The 13,976-nt window shown below is 34.9% G+C and overlaps 1 protein-coding gene across 3 annotated transcripts in view; it reads right to left on the reverse strand.

The window, feature by feature from the left end:
- The window catches only part of Cacna2d1 (calcium voltage-gated channel auxiliary subunit alpha2delta 1), a 465,343-nt gene that overhangs the window by 357,559 nt on the left and 93,808 nt on the right, over nt 1-13,976 (reverse strand). For all 3 annotated transcript variants that reach the window (XR_011707765.1, XM_027926328.2, XM_027926327.2), the window contains exon 3: nt 5,504-5,620. Coding sequence is in view for 2 of the 3 variants with exons in the window: in XM_027926328.2 (XP_027782129.1) it covers nt 5,504-5,620 (117 nt within the window). In the remaining variant the exon portion in view is untranslated. The remainder of the gene's footprint in view (nt 1-5,503; nt 5,621-13,976) is intronic.

The raw sequence follows: 13,976 nt of genomic DNA on the forward strand, positions 1-13,976 counted from the left end.
TTTCAATTGTTTCTTTTGTTTCAATTTCATTAATTTCAGCTCTGATTTTAATTATTTCTTGCCTTCTACTTCTTTTGCTGTTGTTTTTCTCTTCTTTTTCTAGGATTTTGAGATGAAGTATGAGATCATTTATTTGTTGGTTTTTTTCTTTTTTTAAGGAATGAACTCCAAGCAATGAATTTTCCTCTTAGAACTGCTTTCAATGTGTCCCATAGATTCCGATATGCTGTGTCTGTGTTTTCATTAATCTCTAAGAATTTTTTAATTTCCTCCTTGATGTCTTCTATAACCCATTGATCATTCAGTAACCTATTGTTCATTCTCCAAGTGATGTATTCTTTTTCCTTCCTTCTTTTATCGTTGATTTTCAGTTCCATTCCATTATGATCAGAAAGGATGCATGGTATTATCTCTACTCCTTTATATTGTCTAAGAGTTTCCCTGTGACATAATATATGATCTATTTTTGAGAAGGATCCATGTGCTGCTGAGAAAAAAGTGTAACTGCTTGATGTTGGGTGGTATATTCTATATATGTCAATTAAGTCTAGGTTATTAATTGTGTTATTGAGTTCTATAGTTTCCTTATTCAACTTTTTTTTGGAAGATCTGTCCAGTGGCGAGAGAGGTGTGTTGAAGTCTCCCATGATTATTGTATGGTGGTCTATTAGACTCTTGAACTGGAGAAGAGTTTGTTTGATGAACATAGCTGCACCATTGTTTGGGGCATATATATTTATGATTGTTATGTCTTGTTGGTGTATGGTTCCCTTAAGCAGTATGTAGTGTCCCTCTTTATCCCTTTTGATTAACTTTGGCTTGAAATCTATTTTATTTGATATGAGTATGGACACTCCTGCTTGTTTCCGAAGTCCATATGAGTGATATGATTTTTCCCAACCTTTCACCTTCAGCCTATGTATGTCTTTTCCTATCAAATGCGTCTCCTGTAGGCAGCATATTGTTGGGTCTTGTTTTGTGATCCATTCTACTAGCCTGTGTCTCTTGATTGGTGAGTTTAAGCCATTAACATTTAGGGTTATTATTGAGATATGGGTTGTTCTTCCAGCCATATTTGTTTATTTATGTTACTAAACATGGTTTGTTTTCCTCTTTGATTATTTTCCCCCCTTTACTGTCCTACCTCCCACTGTTGGTTTTCATTGTTATTTTCCATTTCCTCTTCCTGTAATGTTTTGCCAAGGATGTTTTGAAGAGATGGTTTTCTAGCTGCAAATTCTTTTAACTTTTGTTTATCGTGGAAGGTTTTAATTTCATCTTCCATCCTGAAGCTTAATTTCGCTGGAAACACAATTCTTGGTTGGAACCCATTTTCTTTCAGTGTTTGAAATATGTTATTCCAGGATCTTCTAGCTTTCAGTGTCTGTGTTGAAAGATCAGCTGTTATCCTGATTGGCTTACCCCTAAATGTGATCTGCTTCCTTTCTCTTGTAGCTTTTAAAATTCTCTCCTTATTCTGTATGTTGGGCATCTTCATTATAATATGTCTAGGTGTGGGTCTCTTATGATTTTGCACATTCGGCTTCCTGTAGGCTTCTAGGATTTGGGATTCTGTCTCATTCTTCAAGTCTGGGAAGTTTTCTCATATTATTTCATTGAATAGATTGCTCATTCCTTTGGTTTGAAACTCTGTCCCTTCCTGTATCCCAATGACTCTTAAATTTGGTCTCTTGATGTTATCCCATATTTCTTGGATGTTCTGCTCATGGTTTCTTAACAGTCTTGCTGAGTTGTCTATGTTCTTTTCAAGTTGAAATACTCTATCTTCATTGTCTGATGTTCTATCTTCTAAGTGTTCTACTCTGCTGGTCGTATTCTCAATTGAGTTTTTAAGTTGGTTTATTGCTTCCTGCATTTCTAGGATTTCTGTTTGTTTGTTTTTTATAACCTCTATCTCCCTGTATAGTTGATCTTTTGCTTCTTGGATTTGTTTATGTAATTCATTGTTGAAGTGATCTTTCATTGTCTGATTTTGCTGTCTGATGTCTTCCTTGAGACTCCAGATCATCTGAAGCATGTATATCCTGAATTCTTTATCTGACATTCCATCTGCTGCAGCTATTACCTCTTCTAATGTTGAGTTGACCTGCATTGCTTGTGGTCCTTTCTTTCCTTGTCTCTTCATACTGTTCGCATTCCTTTCTACTTGGTGAAACTGTTGTGCTATTGAATTTTCCCCCTATATATTTATATTGGTCTTGTATAGTTGCAAAGTCTCCCTCACAGGCGCAGGCGGCGGCTCTGCCCCTCCTCCAATTGGGGCAATGTGCCTATCACGCCGGCAGGCCGCTGGGCCTGCTCTGCCGGTCGGTAGCAGGTCCACCTACCTTGCAGGCACGGGCGGCGGCTCTGTCCCTCTGCGGGCCGCTAGGCTTGTTCTGTCGGTGGCCGCAGTTCTGCCTACTTTACAGGCGCAGGCAGCAGCACTGCCCCTCTGCAGGCCTCTGGGGCTGTTCTGCCTGTGGGTCGCAGGTCTGCCTACCTTGCAGGCGCGGGGTGGGGGGGCGGCTCTACCCTTCCTCAGGCCACTGGGCCTGTTCTGTCTGTCGGTTGCAGGTCTGGCCTGTTCTGATGGTGGTCACAGTTCCGTCTACCTTGTAGGCGCGGGGGGAGGGGACGGCTCTGCCTCTCAGCAGGCCGCTGCTCCTCTTCTGCCGGTGGGTCACAGGCCCGCCTACCTTGCAGGAGTGATTGGAAGCTCTGTCCCGCCGCGGGCCACCAATTGTGTATTTTTTAGATACAATGTTTCAAATTTTTGCAATACAACATGCCAAATATTCCAACAGAGAGTGCTGCTACATTACAAAACCCTGGACACTTTAACAATCATTATAAAATAATCATAATTGCCTAAAACATCAAGGAAATTTTTGAGGGCCAAGATATGTATAAAATGTAACAAGCTAAAACTCTGAACTGTGAGTGAAAAGCAAACAGTAAACAAAGGGTAGTCTTGGAAGAAAGATCTGTCACAGTGCTGAGGTCTAAAGAATAACTCCAGCATTGTAGCTAACAAAACATATGTGAAATTTTTATGAAAAAAAATTAAAACTTTGTTGAATGACCTAAAAAATTGCTTAATGGAAAGAATATCCTGCTTATAAATAGAAAGACAAAATGTAATAAAGATAACAATTCTTCCCAATTTGGTCTGATTTAGTATGATACCAGTCAAAACCCCAATGGAGATTTTCCCAGATTTTCAGGCTCAATCTATAATAAAGATAAAATGTATAGATTCAAGAATAGGCAAGAGGGGCTGGAGTCACAGCTCAGTAGTAGAGCACTTGTCTAGCATCTGTGAGTCACTGGGTTTAATCCTCAGCACCACATAGAAATAAAGAAATAAAGGTATTGTGTCCATCTACATTCAAAAAAACTATAAAAAAAAATAACAGTTGAAAGTGGATCAAATACTTAAATATGAAAGGTAAAACTTAGAACCATTGAGAATAAAATATTTCTAATTGTGTAGTCAATAATTATTAATAATAATTAATAATTTAATAAGGGTAGGAAAGGATTAAAATTATATTTTTAGATATAATATCCCCAAAATACTAATAATTAAGGAAAAGTTGGCTTTGACTGCATTAAAAACAAGAACTTATTAAAATACATGATAAAGATAGTGAAATAGCCAAAATTAGGAAAACATATTTGCTTTGTATATAACTAAAATGAGTTAAAACTAATAACTCATAACCTACAAATCAATTATAATAGTAAAAATATGCAAAAGATATGAAAAGATATTTCACTGAAAATGAAGAGAAAGATGATCACATCACAGGATGATTTCCTTATTAGCAATTAACAGAGGTACCATTTTATATGTTTGCCTATAATTAATAAGTCTGACATTTTAACATTTGTCCAGAATATGGACTACTGGAAACTCATGTATTTCTAGTAGAAATCTAAATTGATACAACTATTTTTGAAAACAATTATGACACTTTTTAAAGCTGACTTTGTTAATTCCCTATAAACTAATAATTCCACTGTCCTGTATTCTTGCACATGTGTAGCAAGACACTGTTCAAGAAAATTCAGCAGCACTATTCATAATAGCATCTCTCTGGAAGCAACCCAAACAATATATAAGTACATAAATTGAGCTACATCCTCATAAAATAATATATACCTGTAAATATGATAGACATGGTTTTGTTAGACATATCTTTTAGACATGGTTTTGTTTTCCATAGCTTCAATTACACGTGTTTAAGCATGGTCTGAAAATATTAAATGGAAAAATTCCAGTAATAAGTGATTCATAAATTTTAAATTGCATGCCAGTCTGAGTAGCATGATAAAATCTTGCCCTATTCTGCTCACGTCACAAATTACTCCTTTGCCCAGCATATCCACACTATATATATTATCTCCCTGTCACTTACTATGGTGCCAAGTCAGGTATCAAGTCAACTGTCAAAGTACTGCAAAGCTTTTGTTCAATTGACCTTTATGAGGTAGCCTACTGCTACATCAACAATGCCTACTTCATTTTATCCCCTTGATATTACATCATCCGACATCACAAGAAGGAGTGTAAACACAGAATAATAGGATATTTGTGCAGAGAGAAAGGATAGTCACATAACCTTTATTACAATATATTGTTATCATTTTCCTATTTAATATTATTTATTGTTAATTTCTTTCTCTTCCAAATATTGTCATAAATAGGTATATATAGGAAAAAAACAGTACAGTCAGACCTCCACATCCACAGGTTCTGCATCCTTCATGCATAATGATAGATGACTATGAAGGGTTCAATACTATATTTGATTTCAGACATCCACTGGGGGTCTATTCCAAGACCCCCAGCAAATAAAATAGGATTACCATAAAATTAATTAAAGCTAAATGCAAGAATACAGATAAATCATACAAACATAATGTTGGTAAAGAAAAGTTGCCAAAGACTGCTTACAAAATGATACAATGTCTACAAAGCTCAAAAGTAAGCAAATAAAATATATCTTGTTTAGCAAAGAAGTTATGTGAGGTACAGCTATTTTTATAAAACAAAGAAATGATCAGTCAATTATCTAGTATATTGGCCACATCTGATCGGGAAGGAGGATGATGCAATGGGAGAGTACTAGAATTTAAGAGTGCTAATAATATCCTTGGTTTTATGTCCTATAATAAAAATTAAATGTGTTCATTATTATGCATAATGACTTACATATGCATATATACTTACACATATGAATTGAATATACTTTTCAGATGTTATTAAACACATAGTACTATTATAAAAATAAACCACTATTTAGATAAAAGTTACCTGATTATTCTAGGTTCCTAATGAAATCATGGTCTTTCACTGTTTTATGAATGCATCACATGAGCACAATTACTAAAGTAAAGAAAGCACACCAAACAAAACCTCCGAATAAAGCATGAAAAATAAATAATAGGTAAGTGATAGTAAATAACAGAAGGAGCAGATCCAAATTAAACTCACCACCAGGGCTTTAGATCTGTTGCTTAGAAGTTTCTCAATATCCCTGGCTGCAATTTCCACCAGCTGGCGTGCATTATTTGGTTCCACAGTATACAAATCCTGGTATTTCTCATAAATCTGAGTGAAAGGAAAAGGAAGTTAATAAGAATAATAATTGCCTCTTGAGCTCATAAATTCCCATTAGAAGGTATTTAAAACTATAAACAAATGATTAAAAAAATCTACCCTTCTCTTTCTTCATATGGATGATTTTGAAGTTTCGGTAAAAGAGGAAAACGTAAATATAAATTTGCTATCAGACTACCAGCTTGCTAAAATAGTAGTTTATGTCATAGGTTGTAAAACAGCTTGTATCACAATAGTTTGCATTTGCAACTTTGAGGCTTCAAGCTGTACGTGCCCACCCCAGCATCACAACCTGGTATTAACTGTCAATCACCTTTTACAAAAAAAGGGTGGTCATGGTAGAAAATAGAGGGAGAGATGCAGCCCATGGGTCAAACCTGGAAGGAGTGTGTGGTAACAAAGAAAGGAAAAAGGGTTATATCATAGAGAAGGTCCCTCCCTGTAATGGAGGAGGCTAAACCATGCTGCTAAACCTTATGGAGAGAGAGAGGGGAATGAAGGAATTAGAAGCCCCTGCTGAGATTCAGCCAGGTAACACAAGGAAATTTCAGGGACAATTTACATGTAGACAAGTTGAAGGTTATTAAAATCTACAGTAAATGTTTGGTTAGAACTGTAATAATATCTTCAATTTTTTATCAAATTAAATGTTTTCATATGTTTTCTGAAATCACTGAATCAAACTATACCAAAATTAAGCTAAGTGACAGAGAAAAACTCAACTTTATTTCTCGTTCATCTCTAGGATTTCCCTAGAGTGGCATAAGCTGCGCCTGGTTTACACAGCCTGTACACTCCCAGCAGGAGAGGAGGAATTAAAGCTGGTAAGGAGGCAGGGAGCAGTGGCAGTGTTTGTGGCTGGAGTGTTGAGCTGAGAAGGAAATCCCTTATGCATGGAACAGATGGGGTGCACATGCATGACTAAACCATCTTTGAAAGCCAGGATCTGGCAGGTTTTTACTGTCTTATGAGAAGAGAATCCAGGCACACACCAAAGCCAGTTCAACCCTGCTTTTTTTCTGGCATAGCTCCAGCAATCTGCTTTACTACCAACAGGTTCTACAGCTGGGTCCCAGGGGAGCACGATGCTGCTGGTGAACACTGGCTTCAGGCATACACAAATGCCTATACTAACATTCATCCATCATATAGTACATTAGTTTTCCATGGACTTAAAACTTTTTAAAGGGAGTTATAGTTAATTGGCATTTAAAAAGACCTCAATCACATTTTACTCCTAAAATTGATTGATTAATTTAAACTCTGAGATTTTCCCCATAGTCATTTGAACACTGGCCTTATTCATTTGAATTATCCAAGGCACATCAATTTAATGACATAAAGATCCTATGTTTGGTTTCCAGTGCATATCAATGGATTGCTTATGCTTTCACCAGGTGGATATGGGGGTCCTCTTTTCCATACCAAGCTTACCCATGAAGAAATCCCTCCAAGGAGAAGCTCTTTTTTCAGCCTCAGATGAGATTCAGGAATGAGAATTCTTGAATTGATTAAATGATTTGGGTTACAAGTAGATAAACCTCAACATCACTTGAATTTGATTCAGGATATTTAGTTCTTTGCAGTAAAACCAACAGAAATAATTGATGGGAAATGTACTGTGCTTTGTACCATTAATACCATGTTCATTTCTCTACACGGTCTAACCTCCTTCCTGTGGTACAGAGAGAACAGTGTGCTACATAGCTGGTGAAGATTATTTCAGATGTACAATACATACTTCACATTATAGACTACAGATAATGTCAGTTATTAAGTCACTACAGGTGCCAAACACATTACTAAGTGGTTTAAAAATGAATGGAGTGTAAATCAATTTATCTCAAGTATATACATATCCTCTAGAATATATACAAAATGTTCCCTCAAATTATATTTCCATTATAATTTTAAAATAATTAACAAATACTGAGGTGTGATTTTGAATATCCCCCAAATATGCTAAAAGCTAGGTCCCCAGGGTGGTGAAAGCTTTGGAAAATGGAGCCTAGTGGAAGGTCCTCAGGTCATTGGAAATGTGCCCTCAAAGGGTATTGTGGGACCATGATGCCCTGCCTCTTTTTTTCTTTTGCTTCTTGGTAATTAGTTTAGCAGTTTTGCTCTACCACACACTACCATCTTGATGTACTGCCTGACCATAGGCCCAAGCTCTGGGGCCAATTGATCATGGGCTGGAACCTCCACATCTGTAAGTCAAAATACAAACCTTTTCTCTTTATAAGTTACTCATCACAACTATTTCACTATAATGATAGAAAACTGACTAACAAAAAGAGAGAAATATAAACTCTGTCTCACAAATAAGTCCTAAACAGATGAAGTCAAGAAAGTCTAGAACTCAAGAATAAATATCTGGCTATATTCTTTCATATATAAAACTGCAATTGGAATGTTTTATTTGATAAGAAAAATGAGTTAAAACTATGTACCCACCTCACCAAAAGAACTAGCTCTCACTTTCTGGCTTTAAAAAATACAATATTCTTTGTTGTTGTATGAGCCTTATGAAGTCTCTTAAAAAAAGTTTTCAGATAAATACTTAGTAAACAATTTTCAAAGTAGAAATTTTCACATAGATTTTTGATATGATGATACATTTCATAACATAAATATACTTCTATTTCATAACTGAAATAAGCCACAATTCCACAATATTTAATATATTAGCATATTAATAGTAAAAAGCACAGTCTAAAGTATCTTTTTTTGTGTGATTACCTGCTTTGTATTTTTACCCAATTCTTTCGTGAGGAAAAATAGCATGTTAGAAATAATATGAGTTTTCAGCACCAGACAGCACACCATTCAAATCATTTCAGCTTCTCACATGCTACATGATTTTGGCCTTTCTACTAAAAGGAATGTGGCATAAAGACAAAATTCAAGATGAGATATTTTCCCTACTGACTGATACACTTATGTGCTTTAGTTTTTCTCCAATGTGAGTCTTACTATTATTCTACACACAGTCTTCACAAAAAAGGATGCTTGTCACCTGTACATTCTCTCAGAATCTTAACTGACTTTAATGATTGATCTTCCACTGCTACATTCAAAGATTGTTTCACTGAAAACAGAACACATTATAGTTCTTGCCTTTTTCACAGATAACTTCTTTCAAATCACGTTCCTCTAAATTAAGTCCATAGTTCCCAGATAATCTTCAAAATAATACACTTAAAAATAACCTCAAATGTACTAACTACAAAGTGACACCAGTCATTGATATAATTGCTTAACAAAATTCATAAAGAATCATTTTACGAACTATAAAACTTTCCCAAAGATACTAACTGAAAACCTAAATATGTCTCCAAGTTTTAGATGGCTCACTAGATTATTATTAGCAACTAATTTTAGGCACCCAGTTTATACCATTTCTAGGTGTTTTATTCTATTATTCCCTTTCAGAAAGCTAAAAATAATTTAAAATTTTAAAAAAATTAAAAGAATTAGCTAACCAACACATTAGGTTAGTTATAATTTTGGAATGTCAGAGGGGGGGAGTTTGAGTCCCTAAAAGAGCAAAACCACTGCCCAGAGCAGCAGAAGATGAAAGGTAACCTGGCATGAATTAGGAGAAGTGAGTCTGAAAAGCCACTCTACACTCTGGATCTCCATTGACTCATCAGATGTAATTTCAGAGGAAAACCCCTTAACATAAGTGAGAAAATCCCTGAGAGTTAAGAGTGAACACCTTTGTAAAGATAGTCTCAGTGCAGAATCAAGGGAACTCCAATGCAGAGGTTGATGGGAAGAAAAGGTCCAGCCGAAGGATGATGGTGAACCACCTAGAGCAGAGGGACTCTATGTAGCTGGAGGAGAGGGGCCAAGTCTTTGGTGCCATGAGTTTTCAGTATCTATGTCAAGAGAACAAAAGAAAGCAAATATCCCAGAGCTTACTTCTCCTCACATCTAGACCTCAAGGAGCAAAGTCAAGAACATTAGAGAATATTGCACAGTGGTTGGAACTTGGAATTTATTAAATTACCATAAAAGGTTGTTTTGGACTGGAAAAGATCAACCATCAAGTAGTAAGATTAATCACCCCCCTCACCTTTTTGTGAGAGATAATGGCACCTTATAAGCAAGTGAAGTTCCCTAAAGAAATACACTCTAGTTTATACATATTATATCTTAGGCATATAAACTTTGACAACCCTAAATCAATATGTGTGTGTTTCTTTCCCTTTCATGGAACCTGTCCTGGACAGGCAATTAGGATTTCTTTCATGCCCAGCCATCTTATTTTGGGAAGTTTCCCCTCAGGGAGTCCCCAGCGAAAAAGGGGCCCAAGAACTTCCTTACACATACTTCATGATATTCTGATGTGTAGCCTTGCCAGTTGGTCCCTAACTAATTGCCAGAACTTATAACAGACCTAGGAGATGCTGACTACTAAGTCAATAGCTTATGAGAAGCTAAAGAAAAAAGATTTGTATGAACAATAATATCACACTGAGCCAAACAGATTTCTCACCATAGGACAGCAGTTGTACAGAATAGTGTAGATCCAGGGCATTAACAGCAATGAAAAGATTATCTGGAGGAAAAGAGTTTTCAGATATATTGAGCAACAGAAATTATGGCTGTGGTCAGCAAAACAATAGCCTCCCAGAGATCCTAATCCTCAGAACTTGAGTGAATATGTTGTTATACCACAAAAGAGAATTCAATTTGCTGATGGATTAAGTTTGCTAGTCAGATGAATCCAAAAGATCCTTAAAAATGGAAGAGGAAGGTGTGACTAAGGAAGGAAACCAGACATGGAAGCATGAGAAGAAGTCTCCCTAACACTGCTGGCTTTGAAGATGGAAGAGTAATAAGCCAAGGAAAAGACATCTGAAAATTGTAAAATAATGGATCTGCTTGTTTAAGCCAAGAAATTTATGGTAATTTGTCACAGTAGCAATAGAATTCTAACACAATGAATTAGTCATAGCCAGGAGCTCCCTGCTCAGAGTCCACAATAAAAATCCGCCTCTGGGGCTGCCTTGCTCTGGACATCCTTCCACTAACCGAACTATGATGAAAATACTCTTGAGTTCTTGACTTAAATTTCCTACATTTTTGAAGTATTTCTACAATAAACTTCCTGAGTCATTCACTGTGCCTTAAATTAGAAACTTAAGAAAGACCCCATATTTCCAAATTGTGACTAACAGTAGTGTTACTGTGCAATTTTATTTCATTAGTCATCAGATTCTGATGAACGTGAAAGATGAGCTCTATTGTGAGAAATGTTCATTTTCCTTTAGGCTTTAGCCAGTAATGAAATTAGTTCATGGACACACATTATGACCTTCATTATTGTGTGAAGTTCTAAGAAGGAAGTCTAGACAGGAAACCTAAAAATACTTAAATGGACATGCATATGTTGTATAAAATTATAGATGAACCAGATAAGTAAATACGGTTTCACCTCACAATAATCAGAGTGGGATAAAGAGAAAGTGTTACATGACCTCACCCTACCCCCACCATTCTTACTTCACAATCTTGACTGGCTAATAGGACTAAATGTAAGAATCTTTAATACTAACTCAAGCAGGGAAAGAAGTGCATTGTCTCCTTGACTGCTTTAGACACCCATGAAATAAGTTTCATTAATTTGAATTGAATTTTACAATGTGAGATGGCTGGTAGATCATGTTAGGGCTTTTGTTTTTGTTTTTATTAAGTACTCTTTGAACTACTTGTTCCCCGTAAACTGAGAATATCTTATTTCTAAAAGGTATATTAACACAAAAGAATAATATAATGTTCTTTCTTGATTACTATCAAGGATAACACGTCCCTTGACTGAAGAAATTTTACAATTGGTCAAAATAGAATAAAAATTTTCATTATATTTATCCTGAGTCTCATCATAGTCAAAGATGGACAACTTAGGGAGATGTTGAAATAGGTGAATATTCCCTCATCTAAGTAGAGTAGCCAGTGACTGCATATTTGAATTGATGATATAATATATTTTACAAACAACAAACAATTTAATTAAAAAAAACCTCTTTCCTTTTATAAAAATTAGCTGAGTTTAAAAATCACACAATATACTCGAAGTAATCCCTGATCTCATCAACCTTTCCCATCTTCCCCTCTGATTAAAAGAGAAAATGATGCAATCCCAGAAACAAAAGTCAAGCTTTTAAAACATCTTACTCTTTAGTACTCTTTGGTATATTGTCTGTTGGGATAATCTCCACTGGGTAAAGAACTAAGGTAAATACCAACTGGTGAAATACATTTAAGCAACATAGATTTTTTAAAATTTATGAAGCTATACATATTCCTTTTAAAAAACCATGGCCTTTCGTTAATATCAGTTTTAAAAGAGTATATCTGATTCACTTCTTTTACATAAATTAGAACCCGTTTCAACCTATGGGATTTTTATGATTTGAAATTTTCAATTTTGCTATTCTTAAGCATTTTCAAATATAATCTAATCTAAGTTATGTAAGTGTTATATTTATTATATATTTTTATTGCTCTTAATCAGAATCAAATTTCAAGAGGAAAAGATTTTGTTCTGTTCTTGGTACATGTACAGTACGTGGCATAATAAATATTGATTGTATAAATTAGTGAATAGATATTGATACTGGGTACTATGTCAGGTTTCACTGGGAATGTGAATACTGACTTATAACAACTTCCTTATAATTTATAATCAAAATGAACCTAAAAATAATAGCAAGGATAAGTAATGTGCTATGCACTTATATAATGGAATACAAATACAATACTTAAACAAAAATTAAAATAATGGAATATATACATACAAAAAAGGATATTATTGTTCCAATATAGAGATACAGAAAGTTATAATCTCATAATTCAGAAAAGGTACAAATCATATAGGCTATGAAAGTCAAAAGATGGGATTATTTCCTCCACTTTGGAGAAAATGTGTGCTTAAATAAGGGATGAAAGAGATCATAGTATGCATGATACAAGGAATTATTAGAAAATGAAAACTGAAAAACAAATTGGAGCATGATTATGGAGAGCTATGGAAGTTAGGATATTGGTTTATACCTTAATCTGTAGTCAACTTAAAATATTTTAGGTTAATAATACCTAGCCCAGAATTTCTAGAGCCTATCACAGTGGTGTGTACATAGGAAGAACTCAAAATACAAACTATAAAATATAAAATACACACACACAATTATATGCACCCAAGAGTACATACATAACTTCATCATGTCATCATGTTTATAGTGCATACTTTTCCAATGATGACTTCACACTGTCATTCTCCTAGCCATTCCCTTTTATCTATTTGATATGCTACAGCTTCATAGTTGGGATGGGGTCATCACACTTCAAATGGGACATTATCTTTAGAAAAGATTCAGGAAGAATGAAGTCAAAGCTGGTGAACCTCTTGCCAGTTGCCAGTTGCCCAAGTTCCTACTAATAAGAACATAATGGTGACACTCATAAGCAATATATTAGAGATATATGAAGGAAAAGGATAAATGACTATTGTAAAAGTGCTTGTTAATGCAAAACAACAGATGATTACATTGAACCAGAAAAGCAGGTTGTTCCTGGAATAAAAAAATTAAACTACAACAAAGACTAACTACAAAAGTTATTCATAGCAAGAATTTCTCAGTTTGGAGGATGGGGAAATTTCACATATAAATTAAACTGTAAGTTGTTTTGCAGTTGTTTTTGTTGTTGTTGTTTTGCAGTGCTGGGGATCAAACCCAGGGCTTTGAGTATGCAAGGCAGGCACTCTTCCAACTGAGCTATATCCCCAGCCCCTGTAAGTTTATTTTAATAACACTAAGATTCAAGAAAAGAAAAAAATTATATAAATATATATACTTATTACACACACACACACACACACACACACACACACACACACACATATATATATATATATATATATATATATAGTAAAAGCTATTTGCTTTTTTAATTCCAAAGAAAATTTATTAACCCACTCTCTTTCCCTGTCCATATCTAAACCCATATACAAATTGTGAATTGAGTATGTATTTTAACCAGAAAATCTATATGCAATGAAAAGTGGAAGAGATCACACTATATTCTATCAAAATTAAATTAAAATATAACTAACTATAGACTGAGTAAGCCTATAATTAGTTATATTTTAACCCTAAATGACCTAAATTCATTTTCTTGCCAATAAAAGAATTTAAAAAAGCAATCCTGTTTAATTTGCCCTTCACTATCATACCTTATTAACACAGGACTATCGATGCTGATACATAATAACATGCTTATTCTTACTTCAAACCCTTGGATCCTTCTAAAACAGTTGTTCATCTTCAGTGCCATTGAT

Source organism: Marmota flaviventris, chromosome 1 (genome assembly GCF_047511675.1).
Source record: "Marmota flaviventris isolate mMarFla1 chromosome 1, mMarFla1.hap1, whole genome shotgun sequence".
NCBI lineage: Eukaryota > Metazoa > Chordata > Mammalia > Rodentia > Sciuridae > Marmota > Marmota flaviventris.